The sequence below is a fragment of the Taudactylus pleione genome, unplaced genomic scaffold (genome assembly GCF_031769625.1).
Source record: "Taudactylus pleione unplaced genomic scaffold, aTauple2 ptg000560l, whole genome shotgun sequence".
In the NCBI taxonomy this organism is placed as follows: Eukaryota; Metazoa; Chordata; class Amphibia; order Anura; family Myobatrachidae; genus Taudactylus; species Taudactylus pleione.
This window is the reverse complement of record NW_028284962.1, coordinates 919,346-942,008: the sequence shown is the minus strand read 5'-3', so window position 1 is coordinate 942,008 and position 22,663 is coordinate 919,346. Positions and strand designations below refer to the sequence as shown.

Sequence of the window (22,663 nt, the reverse complement as noted above, 5' to 3'; positions counted from 1 at the left end):
TTATCAGAAGTAGCAGCCCAGTCCTAGTCACCATTAGGTTAGGCAGTATAATCTATGGATAAATAAAAAAAAAAAAAGAAAGGACAAGTGGTCAATAGTGTGGTATCTTGTGATACAATCGGATAAAATAGAGAACAATTGGCTATTGCCTGTACCCTATGTACGCTTGATATATAAGCGTGTAATGCAGAATCCCATTGTCCAAACATAGTTCAGAGTGATGAAGCGCGGCCTCGGGGTACTCTCAGGCTCCAGAACACCCCACGTGTACCCTTGGACAGCAACCTTATGAGTGAATGGTGTCCGCGACGTGATGTAATTGGTATCCAGTTTTATTCATATAAATGTGAAACACAAATATTACATACGGTTTAAAATGAAAAAAGAAAAAGGTTGCTTATCTGAAAGGGGTGTTGGCTGGTCTTGCAGGGGGACCCACGGGCACACAGCAGGTAAGCAGTGGTAGTTGTAGCAGAGGGACATCAAAACCCTACGCGTTTCACAAATATAGGCTTCCTCAGCGGTGAGGGATGTGTTTAGACTCCTTATATACCAGTAATGGGCAGTGCGGTTTTGGTGCCAAAATGACGTTGCTTCCCGGTTTCTTGGCAGCAAAGTGACGTCACTTCCCGTTCACGGCATCGGAAAACCAGAAGTGACCATTTTATGGAGACTACAGGCTCCTAACGGTGCTTCTACTTGAGGGCATAGTGTCCAGCGTTCGCTAGAGCCAAAACTGCTCTGGTGTTACTACAAGGCTACCGCCATTATATTCATAGGTCTCCTTTTGTTGGTTAGATAAGGGGACTATACATACTATGAATGTTTAAACGCAAATATATAAAGGGATATTCAAATATATAAAGGGATATTACTTTAAATCCACATAGAATATAGATTTATGCTGCGGATAGTCTCTATTAATGTCCATTCATGGAAATCAACAAGAAGATGCTTATTCAATTTTGCAATTAGATCAGGGCTATTAAACCCACAGTTTCTTTTTTCTTTTTGAAACAGCGCACCCGGATACGCACTATAACACGGGGTACACAATAAATACGAAGGGTTAACACAACATAAAATAGTTAACTCAAGTACTGAGGACAATGTAAGTGAAATTATAATAACAATAGCGTGACCACAAAACTATGCAGGATATTTAAAATCCGGGATATTAATCCAATATAATTAAAAATACATAAAAAATAAATTATTTATATTATACACTAATTGCAAAACCGTATAAAATAAGTTTAAAACTAATGTGGTAAATAAAATAGGTGGAATGATATAACCAGATAAAAGCGCATCATAAGCCTAAAGGAAGGGGATAACAGAGGTTCAGATAATGAGATTATAAAAATGGTGCTATTTCATAGCTCTCATTGTGTCCAAAGGGGGATAGCGTATTCAGTTCATAAATCCAGTACATTTCTCGTTGCGACAGACGTTTTAGCAGGTCTCCACCTCTAGGTCCTAAATTCACTTGTTCAGTAGCCTTGTATGTGACACTGTCTGAGGAATTATGGTGGGTGCAAAAATGTCTTTGAAAGTGGATGACTCTCCACTTTAATCTTTATGTTCCGTAAATGTTTTTGGATCCTTAATTTTAGTTGTCTTTTTGTTTTCCCGACGTCTTCCATCTTGCAGCCACACACTATAATATATATGACTGAGGTAGTGTTACAGTTTGTAAACTGTTTAAGTTTATATTCCTTGGGGTCATTAAAATTATAACACCTTCTGTTTGGATGAACAAATTTACAAACAGTGCAATGTCGGCACTTTTAAGAGCCCACGCACCTGTCGGCACTTTTAAGAGCCCAAGCACCTTTATAAATGATTCCTCCTTTTTTGGGCTATCTTTCTTCCTCAATCTACTCGGTGCTAGGATGTCCTTAAGGTTTTTGGATTTATTGAATACCACATCTGGTTTTGTGGGTAGGAAGTATCCCAGAACCGGATCCATTTCCAGGATATTCCAATGTTTGTTGAGGATTTTCTTAATTCTTCCTTCTTCATTGTTATACTGTGTAATGAATGGGATGAATTCTGTGCTTCTATTATTCCTCTGATCCCTCTTATGGTCATCTGTCAGGAGAGATTCCCTATTCAGTACGTCCCCTTTGGATATTGCTTCTCTCAGGACATTCTCAGGGCAACCCCTCTCTCTAACCCTGTCCGCATAAATCTTAGCTTCATGATAGGTCTCTTGTTTTTGAGCTGTTTCTTTTGATACGGTAAAGTTGTGAATACGGGATGTTATTTTTCCACATTTTGGCATGATTACTCTGGTAGTGAAGGTAGCTATTTTTGTCTACTACTTTGGTTGAAGTTTTTGGTTATAACCTCGTTGTCCTTCTCTGGAAAGGATCAAGTCCAAGAATTCAGCATTATGAGTATTAAAATTGTATGTAAACTTTAGACTAAAATCATTTTGGTGTATAAAAGATATAAAATCCTTAAAATCTTCCTCATCTCCGTCCCATATAATATCATCAATATACCTCTTATAGAAAAAAGAAAAAAAACATCCGGGACCTCTTACTATATTCTAATTGAACTACTAAATGATTGTTCATATATATAATTCCCAAGCTGTGATTTGTGTAGTTTGATGTTATGCCAATTTTTGTATTGCCCTCAATTTTTATGCTCATCAGTGTTCTCCCCAGGCTGTTTTCTGCAGGCGCATCATCCGGCGGCAACAGCCTACCGCCTGTCACTTTCATACACCCCCCCCGCCACATTCCTGGTCACCCTCCGCGCTCCGCATCCTGCTTTGGAACGCTTGTCTCTGAAGTGACCGGAGGCTGAAGAAGCCTCTGATCGCTTCAGAGGCAAGCGTTCCCAGTGATGCACTGCGCAGGTGACGTCATGATGTCACCAGCGACGTGAGGAGCCTGCCCTGCGCGCCTGCTGGATCTACTTAGATCCAGTCAGAGCGAGGCAGTGGGAGTGGGATTGCCAAGCAGCATATTAAGGTAAGTTCAGGGCTGGGCTGGGACCCGTCTGGGGGCACTGCATAAGGGGCAAAACTACAGGAGGCAATGCATAAAGGGGAAAACTATAGGGGGCACTGTATAAAGGGCACAAATACAGGGGGCACTGCATATGGGGATAACTACAGGGGCACTGTATAATGGGCACTTTTGACTGAGAGCCAGTGGGGGAGCAGCCTGAGACCTGTCGGGCTGGAATGGTAAGAGAGGGCAGTGTTCTCCCCAGGCTGTTTTTTGCTGGTGCACCACCCAGCACTTTGGGAGCCTGCAAGTGGGGACAGTATCTGGGAACTGTATAGAAAGGACCAGATCCTACAGACTTTGCAGCTTTTCATAATCAGATAACGGGGCCTCTAAGAAGAGGAGAATTAATATATGCATTGCAACATGGTTTGTCCAGGTTCACAGTTAAGTGCTAATTCTCACTCTATTCCCAAAACTGAATTAGGCCCTTAGTTCTGAGTCCTGTTCCAAGGTTCTTCTACATGCCTCTATCCCTTTGTCATGGACACTGGATGTATATAAGGATGACATGTCCACTGTGGCCCACTTGTACGTCTCCTTCCATTCGATCTCCTCCATGTATTTAAAAACGCTGGTCGTATCTTTAAGGTAGAGTTTCTTTACATTCAAGAAAACATCCACATATTTAGATAGTGGTGCTGTTAGTGAGTCTATATCGGCAATGATAGGTCTACCTGGTGGATTCTACAAACTTTTGTGTATCTTGGGCAAGTGATAAGATATCGGTATTGTGGGAGTATTGTTTAAGAGGTATTGATATTCATCTTTAGCGATGATATTGGAGCGGAGACCTGTTAGATGTGTTCTTCTAGTTCCGTTCTTCTGTGGGATCCTTCCGTTGCGGTTTGTAGGATTCAAGATCACTCAATAATCTTTTCGCCTCCTTCTCATAGTCTTCTCTATTCTGGAGAACAATGCCTCCCCCTTTGTCTGCCGCTTTAATAACTATATCTTTGTTATTTTTATATAGTGTGTGTGTGTATATATAATATATATATATATATATATATAATAATGATGATTTTGCAGGTGCGCCTTGGTTCCCACTGTGTGCATGTCTGACTGGACAGACCTTGTCAGATTATTATATAACATACATACACACAAATTGCTTATATGCAAAAGGTCACCTTCAGCCCCACTTTTTACTTTTTTTTTTTTTTGCACACATTATGTGAAGAATCCTTTTTTTTTTTTTTTTTTATATATACTGAAATTATTACTTATCTTCTCTTTTTCCAGGAAAAAACTTGTACACCAATGAATATGTAGCTATTAAACTGGTGAGTTGACATGCTGTATAATATACATATATGTGTGTGTAGGGGATGCAGTCAGGAAGCCAACGGTCGCAATGCTGACCGTCTGCTTCTAGAATGTCTAATCCCGACAGGGGACTAATGACAGGTGTCGAAATCCCGACGCCTATCATTAACCCGACGCCGGGAGCCCGTCACCCGCCATACTGAACAAAGGGAAGCCGGGCGCGGACAGCCGCTGTTAGGTTTTATGGCTCCCGGAGGGACTTGGGGTTAGGCACCCCTGGGGGGAGGTTAGGGTTAGGCACCCCCTTGGGACACTTAGGTTTAGGCTACGGGAAGGGGGTGTAGGTGTAGGCACTTACAGGTGGATTAGGGTTTGGCACTGGGGGGGGAGGTTAGGTTTAGGCACCCCTAAGGGATGGTTAGGGGGGGGGGGGGGAGGGTTAGGGATAGGTTCAATTCTTAACTTGTCGGGATCTCCTCCATTGGGCATCCACTGTCAGTATTTGAACCGCCGGGCATAGATCCGGCGGTCATTCATACCGATTCCATGTGTAGTACCTTATTGCCATTTACAATCCTGTTTATTTCCCACAGGAGCCTATTAAGTCCCGAGCTCCCCAATTACATTTAGAATACCGCTTCTACAAACAGCTTGGGAACTCAGGTGAGATCCAGTTATAAATGGTCTCCTTGTACTTTCTTTCTTACATTCCCTACTGTTAAGGTGGTAACCTTTTTATATTCCAGTTTATAGAAAGTGTTTTTTTTTTTGTTTTGTTTTTTATTATTATTGTTTTTTATTCCTAATCACTTAGCAAACCTTTTTTTCTTAGTAGGCTACCAAATCAGGCCATAATCTTTATTTGACTATTTGGTAAATTACTTAAAAAGCAAAAACTCTGTTCTTCACATTACAGGGTACGGTAAATTTAATAAACCTATTTAAAAAAAAAATAAAAGCCATCTCTCTCCATCTTGTCCCCAAACTGATGCGATCAATATACAGGGCTGTATCTATCCCTATTAGTGCTACCACCATGCCACTTACCACAGTGGCTGTCCTGCACTTACAATAACATCACTGTGTTCATAGCAGTAGCCATATGTTTATCTGTTCTAATATAGGCTTAGGTATCAATAACCTCTAAGCCTATTGTATTGGTTGTTGACCTATAATTTAGGAATCAACAATCAAACATACCTCCCAACATTTCTAATGAAAATGTAATCTCACCACTGGTTCACCCAAACACTGCCTGAAGATTCCCTTTTTTAAAAAAGATACTCCCCTGTCCATTTTTCGTGAAGCTCCAACTGAGGTTTGGGCATCTAATCTGTCATACTGAAATGGGGAAAGTTGATGTTCAAAAATAAAAAAAAATGAATACAAATAAAATTAATGACATCACATACATACAGAAAAAAACAATTATATATAATATATTTTTATTTTTTTTTATGTAAGGAAATATTTAAATGTAAATGTACCTATTTTATTTTGGGGTTTTTTCCCACAAATATTGCCCTTAAATTTAGAAAGTACATACAGTATTTACTCAAGGAAGGTTGAACATATTTCCATTACTAACTAATTAACAGTAAAACAACAATAGTATTTTAGGGGTTACATACATAATGTCAATGGTCATGCTGTCAATAGTCAGTATGTTGACAGCATGATATGGCCGAGAGATTGGAGACACTTATGTTTAAATTGTCGCATAATAACTTTAAGTATGATCATATATCATGTTTAAAGTTATCATGCCAACTCTGTTACAATGGTTGATATAACATTACTACTTTCCCTTCCATATCATGCTGTTGACCTATTGACTTTCGACAGCATGAACGTCGATCAACTACTTCCCATATTTTATTAGATTATGCATTGTTCCTAGCCCTTTCCCTGTGTTTTAATTTATCCCCCTTTGCTTCTTTTCTGCTCTTGAAAAATTTGATAGATCAGTGGAATAGTCTGTTGTTTTTTTGGTTATGGTGAAGACTTTAATAGTAAATTAAAAAATGTACAGACAAACTTACTGTTAAAATTTAAATAGACAATAGAAAGAAAAAACCCAGAATCGCCCCTACCTCCCACATAAAATATAGCCCACTGCTCTCAACATTCTACGTTTCTTTGTTACGTTTGACACCAAAACTTGTACACTAATCTGTTGTTAATGTGTATTTTACTTTTCCCTAACTTTGCTAACTCTTCTACTGTTTCTTCTTATCTGACTCATTTTGATTTTATTTCAGAGGGTCTTCCTCAGGTGTATTATTTTGGCCCATGCGGGAAATACAACGCTATGGTTCTAGAGCTGCTTGGACCCAGTCTGGAAGACCTGTTTGACCTGTGTGACAGAACATTCACTCTCAAAACAGTACTGATGATTGCAGTACAGCTAGTAAGTTGTTGAAAGATAGAGATATATATCTTTTTTTTTTTTTTTTTTTATTTGCACCCCATTTGTTCTGAATATGTATAGAATAACCTTACATTTTAAAAGTTTACATCTTGTCAATTGTTTCACATATCGGTTAGTATTACATTATTTTGTTCTACTTCAGATCTCACGTATTGAGTATGTACACACAAAAAGTCTCATATATCGGGATGTGAAGCCGGAGAACTTCTTGTTGGGTCGTCCTGGAAGTAGGCGGCAGAAAACAATCCACATAATCGACTTTGGCCTAGCCAAAGAGTATTGGGACCCAGAGACCAAAAAACATATTCCGTACCGAGAACACAAAAGTTTGACCGGAACTGCGAGATACATGAGTATCAACACACATTTGGGGAAGGGTAAGAAGAGCCTGAGCAGTGTGAGAAATGTATTTAGACATAAGGGCTTTAAGAAGTAACTTATGGGACAGCTCCCTATTCTTAGAGGTGATTTTTTCTGAGCCTTTTATATAAAAACATAAACTTTTCCTTTCATTGGTACTTAGAACAGAGCCGCAGGGATGATCTTGAAGCGTTGGGCCACATGTTCATGTATTTCCTCCGAGGGAGTTTGCCCTGGCAGGGTCTCAAGGTATGACTGTAGCTGGGTGGCAAAGCCTTTCTTAGGGGATACTTAATTTCACTTCTATGCATCAATCAATAATGCAGATTCAACAGACATCCACAATCGGCCATAATATTAAAACCACAGGTGAAGTAAATAACATTGATTATCTAGTTACAATATCACCTGTCAAGGGGTGGGATAAATTAGGCAGCAAATGAACACTTAATTTGTGAAGATGATGTGTTGGACCGAGGGAAAACGGGCAAGCGTAAGGATCTGAGCGACTTTGACAAGAGCCAAATTGTGATGGCTAGACGACTGGCTCAGAGCATCTCCAAAACAGCATTTCTTGTGGGGTGTTCCCAGTATGCAATGGTTAGTATCTACCAAAAGTAATTCAAAGAGTACAAATGATAACTGGTGACAGGGTCATGGGTGCTCAAGGCTCATTGATGCATGTGGGGAGTGAAGGCTAGCCCGTCTGGTCCGATCCCGCAAAAAAGCTACTTTAGCTAGCATTAATGTTTCAGCAATTTGTGTTTTACGCCAAAAGTGCCTACAGTGGGCACATGAGTGCCAGAACTGGACAATGGAGCAATGGATTTAAGTGGTCTGGTTTTCGTTTACATCATGTGGATTGCTGGGTGCATGTGCACCTTTACCTGGATGCAGTTTGGGAAAATGGCAAGCTAACAGAGGCAGTATGATGCTTTGGGCAATGTTTTTCTAGGAAACCTTGGGTCCTCGCATTACTGTGGATGTTACTTTGACACGTACCATCTACCTAAACATTGTTGCAGACTAAGTACACCCCTTTATGGTATTCCCTGTTGGTAGTGGCCTCTTTCAGCGGATAATGCACCCTGCAAACATTGTTTAGGAACGGTTTGGGAAACATGACAAAGATTTATAGCTGTTGACTTGGCCTCTAAATCACCCAGATCTCAATCCGAACCAGCATCCGTGGAATGTGCTGGAATACCAAGTCTGCGTCATGGAGGTCGCAACTTAGAGAACGTAAAGGATCAGCTAATGTTTTGGTTGGCACAGGACACCTTTCGAGGTCTTGTGGAGTACATGTCTCCACTGGTCAGAGCTGTTTTGGTGGCAGAGAGAGGATCAACACAATATTAGGCAAGTGGTTTTAATGTTATGGCTGATCAGTGTATAAAAAACACATTCTGAAAAATGAGTTCTACTTGGAACACTACTTGCAAATCTATATTAGTGAGTACAGCTGCAAGAGTTTTATACGTTTGTTTATTCTTATATTTATGTGGACACCATTTTCCTCCATTTGCTTTGTGTGAAACATCCAGTAGATGTCCGAATATTTTCTTTATGCAGTGCATAAGGAACGTGAGTTGCTGGCACATAGTTATTCTCTAAATTGGTAGAAAAAAAGGTCAAAATACAAAAATATTTTTGAATAATTTAAAAAGTGTGCGTGACTACAAAATTCTACTGTATAAAAATTAGCATAGGAAAAATGTGTGTATATATCCCTTTTGTGAAGGTGTATAGAGTGAGGAAGGAATTTGTGTATGGGAATTAGGTGGGTGGAAAGCATCATTTGAGACTGATCAAACCTGTCTTCTTTAATTTAGGCCGACACATTAAAGGAAAGATATCAGAAGATTGGGGACACCAAAAGATCCACTCCTGTAGAAGTCCTGTGTGATAATTTTCCAGGTATGTGTGTGTGTGTGTATAGCCGTGGAAAGAATATGGTTAATGAAGGCTAAGCTGCGTTGTTTTAAGTGTTCCCGATGTGTGACCTGCAGATCACTACTAACAGGCCTGGTATTTCCACATAGTGGAAGGGCGATTTAAGATTCGTTTACAGGTTACATTGCCTGATGGATCAGGTCATTTTATATTTTTTCTGGTTCTAATTCCTTGGCTGGTTTTGGTTTAGCCAAACCGCCTTGACTGGTTTTGGGATCGTGTTTTGTTTTTTCAAAAAATTTACAAAACAAAAGCTAAAATCGCATAACTTGACCCTTTATTTTATTTATTTTTTCATGTTCAAACATGGTGCATGCCTCACACTGCGTGGAGTCAGACTGCTTTTACCCACTCGCTCTGGGGTACAACAGCGTACTAGGATGCAGTACACAGAACAGTAGAAATACAAAAAAATATATTTAAAAAAAATATATCTTAACTTGTTTTTGCTGACAAATATGGAGTAACGCTGTGAATGCAGTGGGTGGGGCCTGCAGAGTCGGTTTAATTCCATGACAGTGGTGCTGCGCTAAGGGGACTGGACACAGCCCCTTAGCTAGCCTCAGTGACGGCAGCACAGCCCCTTCAATGGACACCACAGAGCGCAGCACATGGCAGCATTACTGGAGTGAAATGGCGCCTAGTTGCAGCCGTGGCGCCTTTTATAGATGCCAGGAGGATGACATTCAGCCTCTATGTGAAGTCCGAGCCTGGCGGCAACACCTGAGCCTTGCTCTGATTAGTAATCCTAACCGCTCATCTCTAAAATATATACAAATGCAGATAGCGCGGCACTCCTGTGTCACAAAATGATGTAATGCTTCGTTGCCCTCCTGAAGTGTAAAATACATCCAAATGCAGGTAAAAGAACAGATAGGTGGCACTCTGTAGGCTTGTCCTCGTTAAATATAAAAGTCCTTTATTGCTGATGCAGTATAACTACCTTGTGTTTTGTTGCTGTGCTCAGTCTTGCCATGGTGTATGACCCGTTTGGTATGATTGGTTAATAAAACACCAAACTATAGTCTTCCATAATCCCTGACTTTGTGCAAAGGGCAACCATTAGACACACACACGCACGAACGAACTCTCCTAATGGCTGCTCTTTGCACAGAGCCCAGGAGAGGCTGGAGCAGTCACAGTCCAGGTGAGACTGCATTTGGAGACCAGTGTGTGCTGGGAAGCCACTGGTGGCTAGGAAGCTGGCGTTCAGACCTACAGGAGGTAGGGGAAACTCTAAACCTCTAAAAGACTTTGTTGAGAATGCAACTGTGAGGCTGTGGCAGCCATCCAGCTAAAGATCAGATGGTAGATTGTCAGGAAAGCTGATAATTGAGAAGCCAAGGCAGGCCAGGCTAACTATCCCGGTGTTAAGGTGCATACACACGTAACGATTTTGTAACCAACGATTATCTGTCAGATTTTCCCTTGAAAAGTGAACGATTTTTACAAGAAAAATGTTCCTTGCCCTAATGAAAATCGTTATGTTGGACAGTCTGAAATGAACTACACACGGGAGCACGCTTGAACGATTTTCGTTCATTGTTATAACTCAGAAACCGAACAATTTTTTGAACGATAACGTCGTTATAGTTAAATTGTTCAAAAAATTGTTACGTGTGTGCGCACCTTTATTCTGCAGGAAGCAGAGTGTGACTGAGAGACTTTGGACTCTATTTGCAGACTAGCTGCCCAAGGTTAGTCAGGGGCAAAGTAGTGAGTCAGTGCCCTGAATGGGGGCTAGGCGTCTGTTATTTTATTTCTGTGCTGACAGTAAAGCACATCTTTTATTTATAACCTGAAAAGCTGTGTGGCCCTGATTCAAGCAACTAACACTGCATATACTGACACTCTACCAAGCTACCAATATTAATATACAGTATATGTCTTGATCTAAGGGTTGGTTCCCTGAAACGTTGGCTATACACTAACTGGTGTTGAGGTGATTATTTACGCTGTCACAAGTCTTGAGTGCTGTCCTACTGGCTATCATTTGTGTGTGTGTGTGTGTGTGTGTGTGAAAAATATGTGTGTGTGTGTATATATATGTGTGTGTGTGTGTGTATATATATATATATATATATATATATATATATATTCTAAAAATATAATATTGCAGATGCAATTATAGTGCAAGTTGTCTGTGCCTCACTTTGTGTCTATCTCTCACTTGCACTCGCTTTGTGTAAATGTTCTGTCATTGTCTTTCTTTCTCCATGTTTGCAACTCAGCATACTTAACTATGTGAGTGTTATTCCAATTAACACTTTGCCTATCTCTCGCAGAGGAAATGGCAACCTACCTTCGTTATGTTCGCCGTCTTGACTTTTTTGAAAAACCAGATTATGATTATCTTCGTCGACTCTTTACGGACCTTTTGGATCAGCGAGGATTCATCTTTGATTACGAGTATGATTGGGTGGGGAAAACATTGGTAAGTTTTGACAGAAATTGGTTACTCTACCAACTCCCAGCGTAACAAGTCACAACATGTTTTATAAATGTCACATTCAGTGGTTTTAATGTTGTTTAATCTCTCGTTTTTAGCCTACTCCTATAGGCTCTGTAACGGGTGATGCTCCCACACCATCACAGAACAAAGTTCAACCACATTTAAAGAATCAGGTAAGAGTAGTAGAAGGCATTGGATTAGGGTGAAATGTACCGAATACACCTTTTAAACAATTCCCTTATTTGGTTTATAGGGCTTAAATTCCACCAATGGGGATCTGAACATTGATGATCCTACAGCTGGTCATTCCAATGCTCCCATAACTGCACATACAGGAGTGGATGTGACTGAGGACACAAAGTAAGTAATTAGTGACTTGGGGCTTTCGAAGTGCTGTTTTTCTAGTATTAAAGTAAAGTTGAATTTATTTAATATTGCATCTAATTAAAAGTGCAGTTTTATATAATAGGTGGACACTTGTAAGACATCGTTACCATCTTTCTTATTTCATGTCACGCACAATGCTGATGTACACATAAATTAGCACTTTGTGACTGCGCATGCGTCTAAATATGTAACGTTGTATGGCGCATGTGATCCATGGCGTCTTCATACAGAGTCGTAGGACTGATTGAGCCATACTAACTCTAGAATATATTGGCCATTCATGAACAGTGACTGAGAGGTGGCCAAACACGTGCACAAATATGTTCTGTGTGACTGGTGTGTCGCAGGAGGAGTTGCTTAATCGCGTACGTTAGAGGCCATACCCTATTGGAGATTGTGCACCAAGCATGGTGCTGGTGCAAGTTACAATCATTGCGACTGCAGACGTACAAAGTGGGCGTCTTAGCCCTTGTGCAGTTAGATGCACGCTTGTACACCAATCAGTCCCTGTATGTTGTTTGATCCCCTCAATGTACAAATGATGGTACTTTATAAAAAAACCTTCTTTCTTTTTAAGCAGAACCTTTTATTTTCTTTCTATAACCCTTCATTTGTGTGATGTAGTAGGTTTGTTAGAGTGTATGTGTATAATGGGACAATAGAGGTTAATTGGTGGTTTACATATCTATGTATGTGGCCTCCTACACATGGATGGTTAGTGCTTATTATCAAAACTTATTAAATAAACCTTTTACAGTTATAGTGCAAAAAACAATGCAAGTGAATGGACCAGTACACAAACACACACACTTTTTGACAACCACTCATTTCAGTCTCAAATGAATGATGACACTTCTGTGGGAATACCAATTTTGTACCTGCTTTGTGGTGGTGGAGCATACAGAAGCCTATGACCTAATCTCTCCTGGTCACAGCGATTTGCTACAAGAACTGGTTTAAAGGAATACAAAGACTGGATGACATGCACCAAAAATTAGGTGCAAGGTAAATATACATTTTATTTAACATTTCAAATTATACACTGTAGGGACATAGGGTTGGATAAAAAGCAATTGAAATGTTTCTTATTGATTTAAAGCTCATTGCAACATTAGAATATTTGTATAGTGTGGTAGCACCAAAGTGCTGTTATATTGTCACACAGAATCCCAGTGATGTTACTAGGGAGTGGAAGGCCTGGGATTTGTGTATTAGTAAGAAACACCTATGGGAGTCTCTGACTCCTACATTTTTCTCCTGGTTAAAAAAGTGTGTGTGTGTCTATATATCTCTAATATAAAAACCATGTCCTGATTTCAACCCCTTTTCTGGATAAATTTCTGGCGCTATTCTAATTATCTCAAAATTTCCATAGAAATATGGAGAGGTATATTATTTGGTTTAGTGTACCTTTTTTAAAGTTGCTCTTCCACTTGCAAATGTGTTTTCCTAACTTGCCCCATCACCCTAATAGCTGCTTTATGTGTACCGGTGCTCCTCTGTTCCCCTCTCAGCCCTCGATATAAACATACACAATCGGCCTCCATTTACAGGTAGTGAGCTTTGGCTTGCTGGTTCTGTACTGTATAAACGGTAGAGCCCTGACGGGGCTGTGGGGTGGGAGGCTGCATGTGGCAGATTGGGAAAATATTTTCCCAGGTGGGAATGCAGCTTTAATGAATTTTAATTAAAAAAAAAAAAAAAAAAAAGCAGTGCTTTGATGGGTGTCCCTCCTTTGTTGACCCTGCTTTCTCTGTAATTACCAAGAAGGGTCACTGACGTTTAACTGGGACCTCTGTAAGGGAAGTTATTTAGCAAAATGTATTTTTAGTGTGGAAAATCTTAGCTTTTGTATTTTTACAACCCTTCTCTATTGCCAAAAGAGGCCCATATGCTTCATAAAAATATAGCATTTGCTTGGTAGAATTTAAACCACATATAATGCTTCTAACAGGCTTTCTATTAAAATGCTGTGTGTTTGACTTATCAAATGTAATAAATATTTTATTCTAGAACACATTTTGAAGAATTGTTGGAAATCCATTTTCAATAGAACATTACAGTCATACAATCACAAAGAACAGGCTCCTTTGTAAAAGGGGATAAGGACACATCCGTGGCACCTTCATTTCATTCTTTAAAAAAAAGTAGTATGGGAATGATGCCTTAGCGTAGGTATGGATTCTTTTTATATATTTACTATTTAATGTAAGATTACAATATAGGTTTTGTAAGATGTGGTGGTGTTCAATTGCTAAATAGTGTTTTCCTTTAAGAATACAGAGAAACATAGAATCCATGTTGGTGTGTATGAAGAAACAGAACTACAGCATCTGCTGTCCTGGATTGTCTGGTGTCTCGCCTGCCAAATTCCAAGAACAAGAAGTCCAGAGGAATGAACTCCTAAAAATGTACTCTGATAACAAAAAGTAGAAACTGATCTCCACGCGCCTGATATGCAGCATCGACTAAAAGATCTACAGCAGAAAGCACTACAGTAATCCATGGGTTGACCTGACATTATCCTCCAACACTCATATCCAAATCATATCCAAATCGAACACTAGCACCCTTTGCATTCCACACCTGCACCATGGTACTATCCATGCACCAACAGTCCACAGCACAAACTCGCCACTTTGCACAGATATAACATTGGTTAACAGACATCACCCACTATTTCCACTTTTCAGGCTCATGTGTCTAGGCAAATGGACCCAACTAATTGCCCATCCGCATCTCATACCACACCATACTATCATGTTTGAAGTTTTATATTTCTTCTTAGGGGTCCATAGGGTTCCACAGGGATACCATGGGGATATTATGGTTAAAAGACCAGGCACCAAACAGTTAAAGCTTTGGCTCCCAGAATGCTCCGGGTCCTCCTCCATATATGCCCCGCCCCTAGGACTTCAGTTTGTTCGTTTGGTGTGGCAGGATTCAGACGCACCTTTTGTACAGGAGCTTAAGCTTTCATTTTAGGATTTATTTTACTTTTAGTTTCTTGATTTGGCAGTAGTACTAAGCGTCTGTATTAAGATGCACGGGCTGCAACTCCATCTACCTCCACCGGGCCGCAACATCAGTAATTGTGCTGGTAATTTTGGCGAGTCGTGGATAAACTTAGCTAGCAGCGATGGTGCGACCTGGACTGCACCCGATGCTCAGAGATGTCAGGTAAGGCGATTCCTTGCTTGCGGGGAATCGTACGCGGCAGTCCTTCTGGTGTAGAGAAGCACCAGAAGCCGCTGCTGTAAGTACCAGGGATTGTCCGCATCCTTACTTCACCAGCCCGGAGCCTTATCGTCTGACGCCGGGGATTGGCAGCAGACTCGTATCTGCTGCCATGAAGCCAGCATATCCGATTGGTTAATGTATTTTAGGGGAGGTAGGCGCTCCCCAGGCAGCTCCTCCCCAGACACAGTCCTGATAGGTTTCGCCGCCTAGGTTGCTCCGCCTACTTTCCACGTGTATGAGACTCACACGGTCCACGGAGTGCACCTGATAGCTGTTAGTCTCGGGAGGGTCTGGGTCAGTCTCCCTGTATACCTCTCCTTTGGTTTAGGTATAGGGTACTCTATATCCTACTATTACTTTGCGTTGCTGTAGTTGATTTTGAGCCCATTGTAATTATATTACATATGCATTGTATGTCACTGTTGCTAGCTGTTGACTGACTATGAGTTCTTTCTATTTGTCAATTATAACTGTCACTATTACTTCTTTCTGAGTGATTCACATTCATTTAGAATTTGTGAAGGCTATCACATTACTTTGCGATTGTTGCCTTTCCTTTAAACATGTCTAAAGATAAAGGGAAACAAGAGGGGGAGCCACCTGTGTTGGTTTCATGTAAATCATGTTCGGCATATGTGTCCTCGCAGGACATAAAGGGGGGTTTGTGTGCTGTCTGTTTTAAAGAGCCACCTTACCAGTCCGGTTTACCTGTTGGACAAGAGCCATCTTGGGTTGCTTCTTTGTCCCAGGTTATGATGCAGGTGGTAGATTGTTTGGCTACTCCGATACCTCCTTCGATAGTGTCCACATGTTTTCACCTCATGAGCATTCCTCTATTAAGGGTGTTGATAGCCATTTTAGTCAAAATATGGCGCCAGCTAATGTTGATAACAGACCGGTAGTGACTAAAGCACCTAAACGTAAGTTGTATTTATCTGTCTGTTTAACATATGGATTCAGACGCATCATCAGAGGAGTCTGATGATGCACAGGATTCCTCTCCAGGATCTACTTCTTGAGAGGAGGATCATCCATTTACTGTGGATGTTACTACTTTGGTGAGGGAGGTTAGATCAGTCCTAGATATTCAGGATGATGAACCAACTCATAGTAAGAAGCCTCCAATGTCTAATCACCACCGAAAGGTGGTCAAAACGGTATTTCCCGAGTCTGAACAGCTCACTGAGCTTATTGAGGAGGCATGGGGAAGAGTGATAAGAGAATAAAATGATTGTACCCATACCCATCTTCGGTATGCGCTAAGTGGGAGGTATCTCTTCCTGTTAATGCTCATGTAACGCATCTGATCAAAAAGGCTACATTGGCAGTTCCATCAGCTTCTTATCTGAAGGATTCCGCAGATAAAAAGAAAGAAGGATGTCTTAAGGCAATTTTTTTTTTTTCCATCATCTGGAGCAGTAACCCGCCTGGCTATAGCTGGAGCCTGGGTAGCTAAAGCAGTTGAAGAATGGATTGGGGTATTGGAAAATTCCCTACCAAATGCTACCATAGAACAGATGATTAATATCTCCCATATACAGGAAGCAGCTTCCTATCTGGGAGGAGCTGCAGTGCATGCTGGAATCTTAACGTCTTGGAAAGCTGATACAGCATGAAAGAGGGCGCTGGAAGTCTTACCTTTTCATGGAAAGGTACACTTTGGAGCTGAGCTGGATAGCATAATCTCTACTCTGGCAGCGTCAAAGTCAACAGGTCTGCCATCTACGTCATATAGTAGAACTAAACAAGTCTCTTTTCAGTCTTTTCATCGTCAGTGGAAAACCAAAAGACAGACTTCTTCCAAGCCGAGTAGTTTTCGTAAGTCAAAACGACAAACTAAGGGGTCTGGCCAGACAAGACGTTCAGCTTCTAGGCCAGACAATAAGCCCTCTGCCTGATAGAGCGGGCCTCCTCCTGGGGGATCCCAGGGTGGGGGGCCGACTTCAGTTTGCAGATTGCTAACATCAAACAACTACGGATGCTTGGGTCGAGAAGTGGTCTCTCAGCCCTCACTTTCAGGAGACACCCCCACCAGAGTTTTTTTGCCACAAATCCTCCATTGGATGTGACCAGGGCCTTGGATTTTCAGGAAGCAATTCACTCCCTGCAGCAGGCAGGGGTGATAGCTCTAGTCCCTATTTCTCAACAGGGAATGGGTGATTATTCAAATCTATTTCTCGTTCATCCACTAGGGGATACTGGAGGCTATTAGCAGACGTCTATACCCCACTGTCTAAGTGGGAGCTGGCACTTTAAATTTTTAAGTGTGACTATCTCCTCCTCCTCTATACCCCCCCTAAAGACCAGTCTTAGTTTGTGCCCGAGGGGAGCTGGTTGTGTTTTACATTTCTCAGGGTGTTTAGGAAGCGTGGCTGTGCTGAAATAAAGAATATCACTAAGAAATGAGGAAAAGACAGGCTGCACTGCCTGTCTGCACCGATGGAGCTGCCGGGGGGACACGCTCATGACTGCACGCACTTCGCCTGGGGTACCCATCTACAAGAGACCACTGTCTCAATATAGGAGGTACCGCTTGCAGCGCGCATAGCGGCCCTCTATTAGTCACACCGCTGCGAGCAGCGAAGCAGTGGTGTGTGAATGCCCTGGCACCCCGTCTAGCGGGGTATCCAGGTTAACACTAATACAAGGCGGTATATTCAGCTGCCCCGATTAGCATTGCAGCAAATGAGCTTCAGTGGCTCAACGTGTTAAAGAAACCCCTGGTTTGAATACTAGTGGAGGAAGGACTTCTTATAACATAGCACGGTTATAGTAAAAATAAGTGCCATAGCGGGGGGCGGAGCCTAGCTCTGGAGCCCTGCTCCTTCCTCCCAGCGGCCTCAGCGCTCAGTGCTGGTGGCCATTACACGGAGGGACACTGTATGCTACATAAAATACATAATACTGTAAGCCTAACGTAAACTGTCAGTATACGATGGGGTTTAGGCTGGTCAGGAGAGCATTTCAGACAAGGTAAATGCTACTTTATTACAGTGGTTACTTCCTTCTATGCCTAGGGTTTTCTGGCACTGCTAGGAGCGCACTCCTGCCTCTCTATCTGTTTCTTCTTTTGACCTTTTTCACTGCACTTTACTGTTTGTGTGGGGGTCTGTATGTATCATGACTAGAAGGGGCTCTAAGGCGTTCCAAAAGTAATTTACCTGCAAATAAGTGTACAAAATTTACAGGGGCATTCATCTAACTCCCTAATGTGTGACAATTGCAATCTTGAACAACAATCTTAAGGGATGTTGAATCCGCCGTCTTGAACAGCGCAGGTCACATCCGTTATATCCCGTCTCTCTGCTGAGCTGGAGGCTTCTCGGAAGGGAGCCTCCATGTCAGCGGCTCTAGATAGAACCAGCATGGGCAAGGCCCTTAGCTGAATCCAGGGATGTGATCTCAAAAGCATGGCGCTTTCCCGTACCACTGGATCCTCTCTGCAGGTCTCCAAAAAGAGATGGTTGCTCTCAGTCCTCAAATCTGAGGAGGAGAGGATGCCAGTTTTAGAAGGGTGAAATATGCTCCAGTTTCGCCTAAGGAAAGTAGGAGCCTGAGCCGGTCTCCGGATAGAGGCCTTACTTTCTGCAATCCGCTAGGTATTGCACTTACGAGGACGAGTCCTGTACGACAGTCTTTCTTTCTAAAGAAACAAAGACTATTGCATTTCCAGTTTCAGTAGAGCTGGATTCTTTTCTGACCTTGTGACATCCGGATAAAAAAATTTTTGGATGTCCCGGCGGTGGTTATCCTTTTAACCTTTTCCTGCAGGTAGTAGAAAATATTGTAAGGAGCTCAAGTAGCTCACCTGATAAGGTGAGTACACCAGTGACGGAAAAGTCCCAGAATCATAAACCAGTCTGGGACAGCATTCCACTTGGTTAGTTTACTCCCCCTACAGGAGACTGTCTAGGAAGACTACGCTACCGGTTCCTGGGGCCACGTCTTTGAAAGATACATCCGATAGATTGGAGAATACTCTCAAGTCCTTTTACACAGCTGCAGGTGTCTGCGTCCTGTGATTGTAAGCTGCTGGAAGCTTATTCTGTCAGCAATATAGGTGAAGCTGCAACTTAACTTGGAAAAAAAATTGCCTGGATGAGAGATCGATGTCCAAAGACATTTGCAATGTCTTCAGCTCTGGCGATTTCGGCGCGTAGGGCACTGTGATCTTGCATTCGTCTGCCATTAAGCCAAAGAAGGCTGTGCAAGCACTTTAATTCACGAGAAAGTGTATATTTTGAAAACTAGATAAATGGTTTTCTCAAGCTACTAAATATTCTTATCTTTCAACTGCGACTCCTCCTATAGAAGATCTTACTCAGGACCCTAGTTTCGATCCTTTCGTGCTCTGGGATGTTCGCGTGGTCGCTTCAGAGGAGGACCATCAACTTCCCATGGTTCCAGAGGACATGGCAGAGCCGTAACAACATCTGCTCAAAAGGAAGTCCACTACCAAACCTAGTGCATGACTGGCTTCCCTCTCACCTGGGGGTCCCCAGAGTGGGAGTGCGTCTTTGAAACTTCAGACACTTCGGTCCGCAGGGAGAAGCAATAGACAAGCTTATTTCCGCGAGATTGGGGGTCCACATTCCCATAAATCAGGGTTTTTACTCCACTCTTCGTGGTTCTGAAGCCGGACGGCTCGGTCAGACCTATTCTGAATTTGATGGATCTCAATCCATACCGAAGGATTTTCAAGATGGAGTCGGTGATTGCGGAACTAGAGGAAGGTGAATTCATGATATCTCCTAGACTTCAGCCTACCCTCGCATCCCTATCTGGTCGACTCGCCAGGTGTTTCTGAGATTCGCAGTTTGGAATTCACATTTCCAGTTTCAGGCCTATCACTTCGGCTTATCAACAGCCCACAAGGTATTCACAAAGGTAAGGGCTGTGATGTTGTCTCCTTCGGAAACCAGGGATCACTATTAACCTTTTCCTGGATGATCTCTTACTGAAGTCCCATTCCAGGGACCAATTACTGCATACAGGCTCGACTTTCAGTTCAGCCTCCACCTCGCCAGTTTCCAAAGACAGGAGTGTTGTTTCACAGCATCACAGTGACTCACAGCCCTCTCATTCGTCATGGGGGGGATTCTGATTGTCCCAGCTGCAACTGACGCAGAGGCTACAGTTTCTGGGGATGATCATGGACATTATGTCAGCGGGTGTTCCTCAGGGAGTGGCAACTTCCACTCAGAAGACAGCGAGGACGGTTCTTCAACATCGGCAGGTATCAGTGCATGTTTGCATTTGACTCATGGAGAAGATATCTCAAAATGGTCCGGATCCCATCTTTTCCTTCACCAAAGGGTAAGGTTAAGTCCCAGAACTCGGATACCCTTTCTCTGGTGGTTGAACTCGATACACCTAAATGGAGGGAAATAGATTCGGAGTGTCACCACAGACGCGTGTCTGAGAGGCTGGGGGGCTGTCATACAGGAACATAAAGACCGCATGACATCACAGGAAGCGAGTATGCCGATAAACATATTTGAATTAAAGACCATGTTCTACGCTATTCAGACAGCAGTTCACCTGTTGTGGAAAGTCTGGGTCCAGTCGGACAACGCCACAACAGTGGCATACATAAAGGCACCAGTAGTCGGCCGGCTGGCTATGAAAGAAGCTGAAAAGTTTGCTATCGGCAGGACGTGTATCCAGGGGAATGGGAACTACATCCTCAGGTTTTTCACCAGCTTGTCCAATGTTGGGTTATTCCGCAGGTCGACCTCATGGCTTCCAGACAAAATAATCAACTACCGCTCTACTGTGCTCGGACAGGAGACCCAGTGGCACACTGTCGGCGCCGTGGCAGTTCTTTGCGGATGGAGGGCAGTGACAGGTCATCACACCTTTCAGGGCAGATGGACAGATCAAGAAAGTCATCTGCCAATAAACATTCTGGAACTGCGAGCAGTACACAAAGCACTTGTCAGGGCACAGGGCCTACTTCAGGGCAGGCCTGTCCAGATCCAGTCCGACGCGACTACAGTTGCCTACCTCAATCATCAAGGAGGCACAAGAAGTCATGCTGCCATGAAAGAAGTGACAAAGGTTCTCATTTGGACAGAACATCATCTTCTGGCCATCTCGACAATATTCATTCTGGGAATACTCAGGAAGTCTGCTTCTCAATTAAGTCGCCAGGACATACATGCCGGAGAGTGGTCTCTCCATCCGGGAGTGTTTCAGCTCCTGTTAAACAAATGGGGTCTACCAGAGAGAGATCTCATGGCGTCAGGCCACAACCACAAGGTCCCCAGGTCCAGAGACCCATCAGCAGGCTTTGTAGACGCACTGGCAATAAGATGGGACTTCAGGTTGGCGTATCTTTTTCCTCCAATTGCCCTGCTTCCAGGTGTTCTCAGGAAATTTAAGCAGGAAGGCGGAACAGTAATACTGGTGGCTCCAGCTTGGCCCAGACGTCATTGGTTCACCGACCTAAAGAATCTGTCAGTAAACAGTCAGCATATACTGTCACAGCAGAAGAGGATACAAACGCAAGATCCCTGCTGACATCCGGACTTGCCCCGTCTAGCTTTGACGGCATGGCTCTTGAAACTTCCATCCTAAAAACAAATGGGTTTTCCAGTTCGGTTATTCAGACTATGTTTAGGGCAAGGAAACCTGCTTCCGCCAGCATCTATTACAGAGTTTGGCTTTCCTATTGGTCAATGGTGTTTCCAAAAAGAATGTGATCCTATGGTGTTTACAATTTCAGGATTCTGGCTTTTCTGCTGGCAGGATAAGACATTGGTGTCCACCTGGCTACTTTTTAAGAGTGCAAGTGTCTGCACTATCAGTCTGGTTGCAGAAGAAGATTGTTTCATTACCAGATGTTAGAATTTTTTTCCAAGGAGTTCTGCGGGTTCAGCCTCGTTTTTGTTCCACTGGTAGCACTGTGGGATTTGTCTTTGGTACTTAAGGGGTTACAGGCGTCCCCGTTTGAACCTTTAGACTCTGTAGATTTGAAGTGGTTGACAGCAAAGACAATTTTTCTTATTGCTATCTCCTCTGCTCAGAGTCTCTGATTTGGCAGCGCTCTCTTGTTGCTCCCAATTTTTGAATTCTCACCGGGATTAAACTGTTCTTCGTACAAGGGAGGATTACCTTCCTAAGGTAGTATCCTGTGTTCATGTGACTGAAGAAATTGTTGTTCCAGCTTTTCAGGCTCCAGACCTTTCTGTAGGTGAAGCCTCCCTGGATGTAGTTTGTGCTCTCCGTATTTATGTAGAGCATACGAATTCTGTTAAAAAAAATCAGATTCATTTTTTTTTTTTTTTAATCTCCCAGGTGTATACACAGGCTGATCTTCCTGTCCCAAGCACGGTGACAGTGCATTCTTCTCGGGTTTGTAGGGCCATCGTGGGCATTCAGTCGTGGTGCCTCTGCTGAACAATTGTGCAAGGCTGTCACGTGGTCTTCCATCAACACTTTTCTTAGGTTCTATGCTTTTGATACTTTTGCCTCTCAGGATGCTTCATTTTGGGTGACTAGTTCTCTTTTCTGCTCAGGAGCGTCCCCCACCCTATGGGAACT

General features: G+C 42.5%; 1 protein-coding gene across 3 annotated transcripts in view; it reads left to right on the top strand.

The window, feature by feature from the left end:
• CSNK1G2 (casein kinase 1 gamma 2) overlaps positions 1-22,663 on the top strand; it is a 79,230-nt gene that overhangs the window by 44,688 nt on the left and 11,879 nt on the right. Inside the window, exons 3-14 of one of the 3 annotated variants that reach the window (XR_015871839.1) lie at positions 4,272-4,312; positions 4,889-4,958; positions 6,557-6,705; positions 6,869-7,103; positions 7,250-7,335; positions 8,919-9,003; positions 11,325-11,473; positions 11,587-11,664; positions 11,745-11,851; positions 12,712-12,883; positions 13,892-14,053; positions 14,162-15,600. Coding sequence is in view for 1 of the 3 variants with exons in the window: in XM_088452945.1 (XP_088309071.1) it covers positions 4,272-4,312; positions 4,889-4,958; positions 6,557-6,705; positions 6,869-7,103; positions 7,250-7,335; positions 8,919-9,003; positions 11,325-11,473; positions 11,587-11,664; positions 11,745-11,851 (1,000 nt within the window). In the remaining 2 variants the exon portion in view is untranslated. Of the gene's footprint in view, positions 1-4,271; positions 4,313-4,888; positions 4,959-6,556; positions 6,706-6,868; positions 7,104-7,249; positions 7,336-8,918; positions 9,004-11,324; positions 11,474-11,586; positions 11,665-11,744; positions 11,852-12,711; positions 12,884-13,891; positions 14,054-14,154; positions 15,601-22,663 lie in introns of those variants that run through there. The other 2 variants (XR_015871838.1, XM_088452945.1) reach the window with 2 other exon arrangements.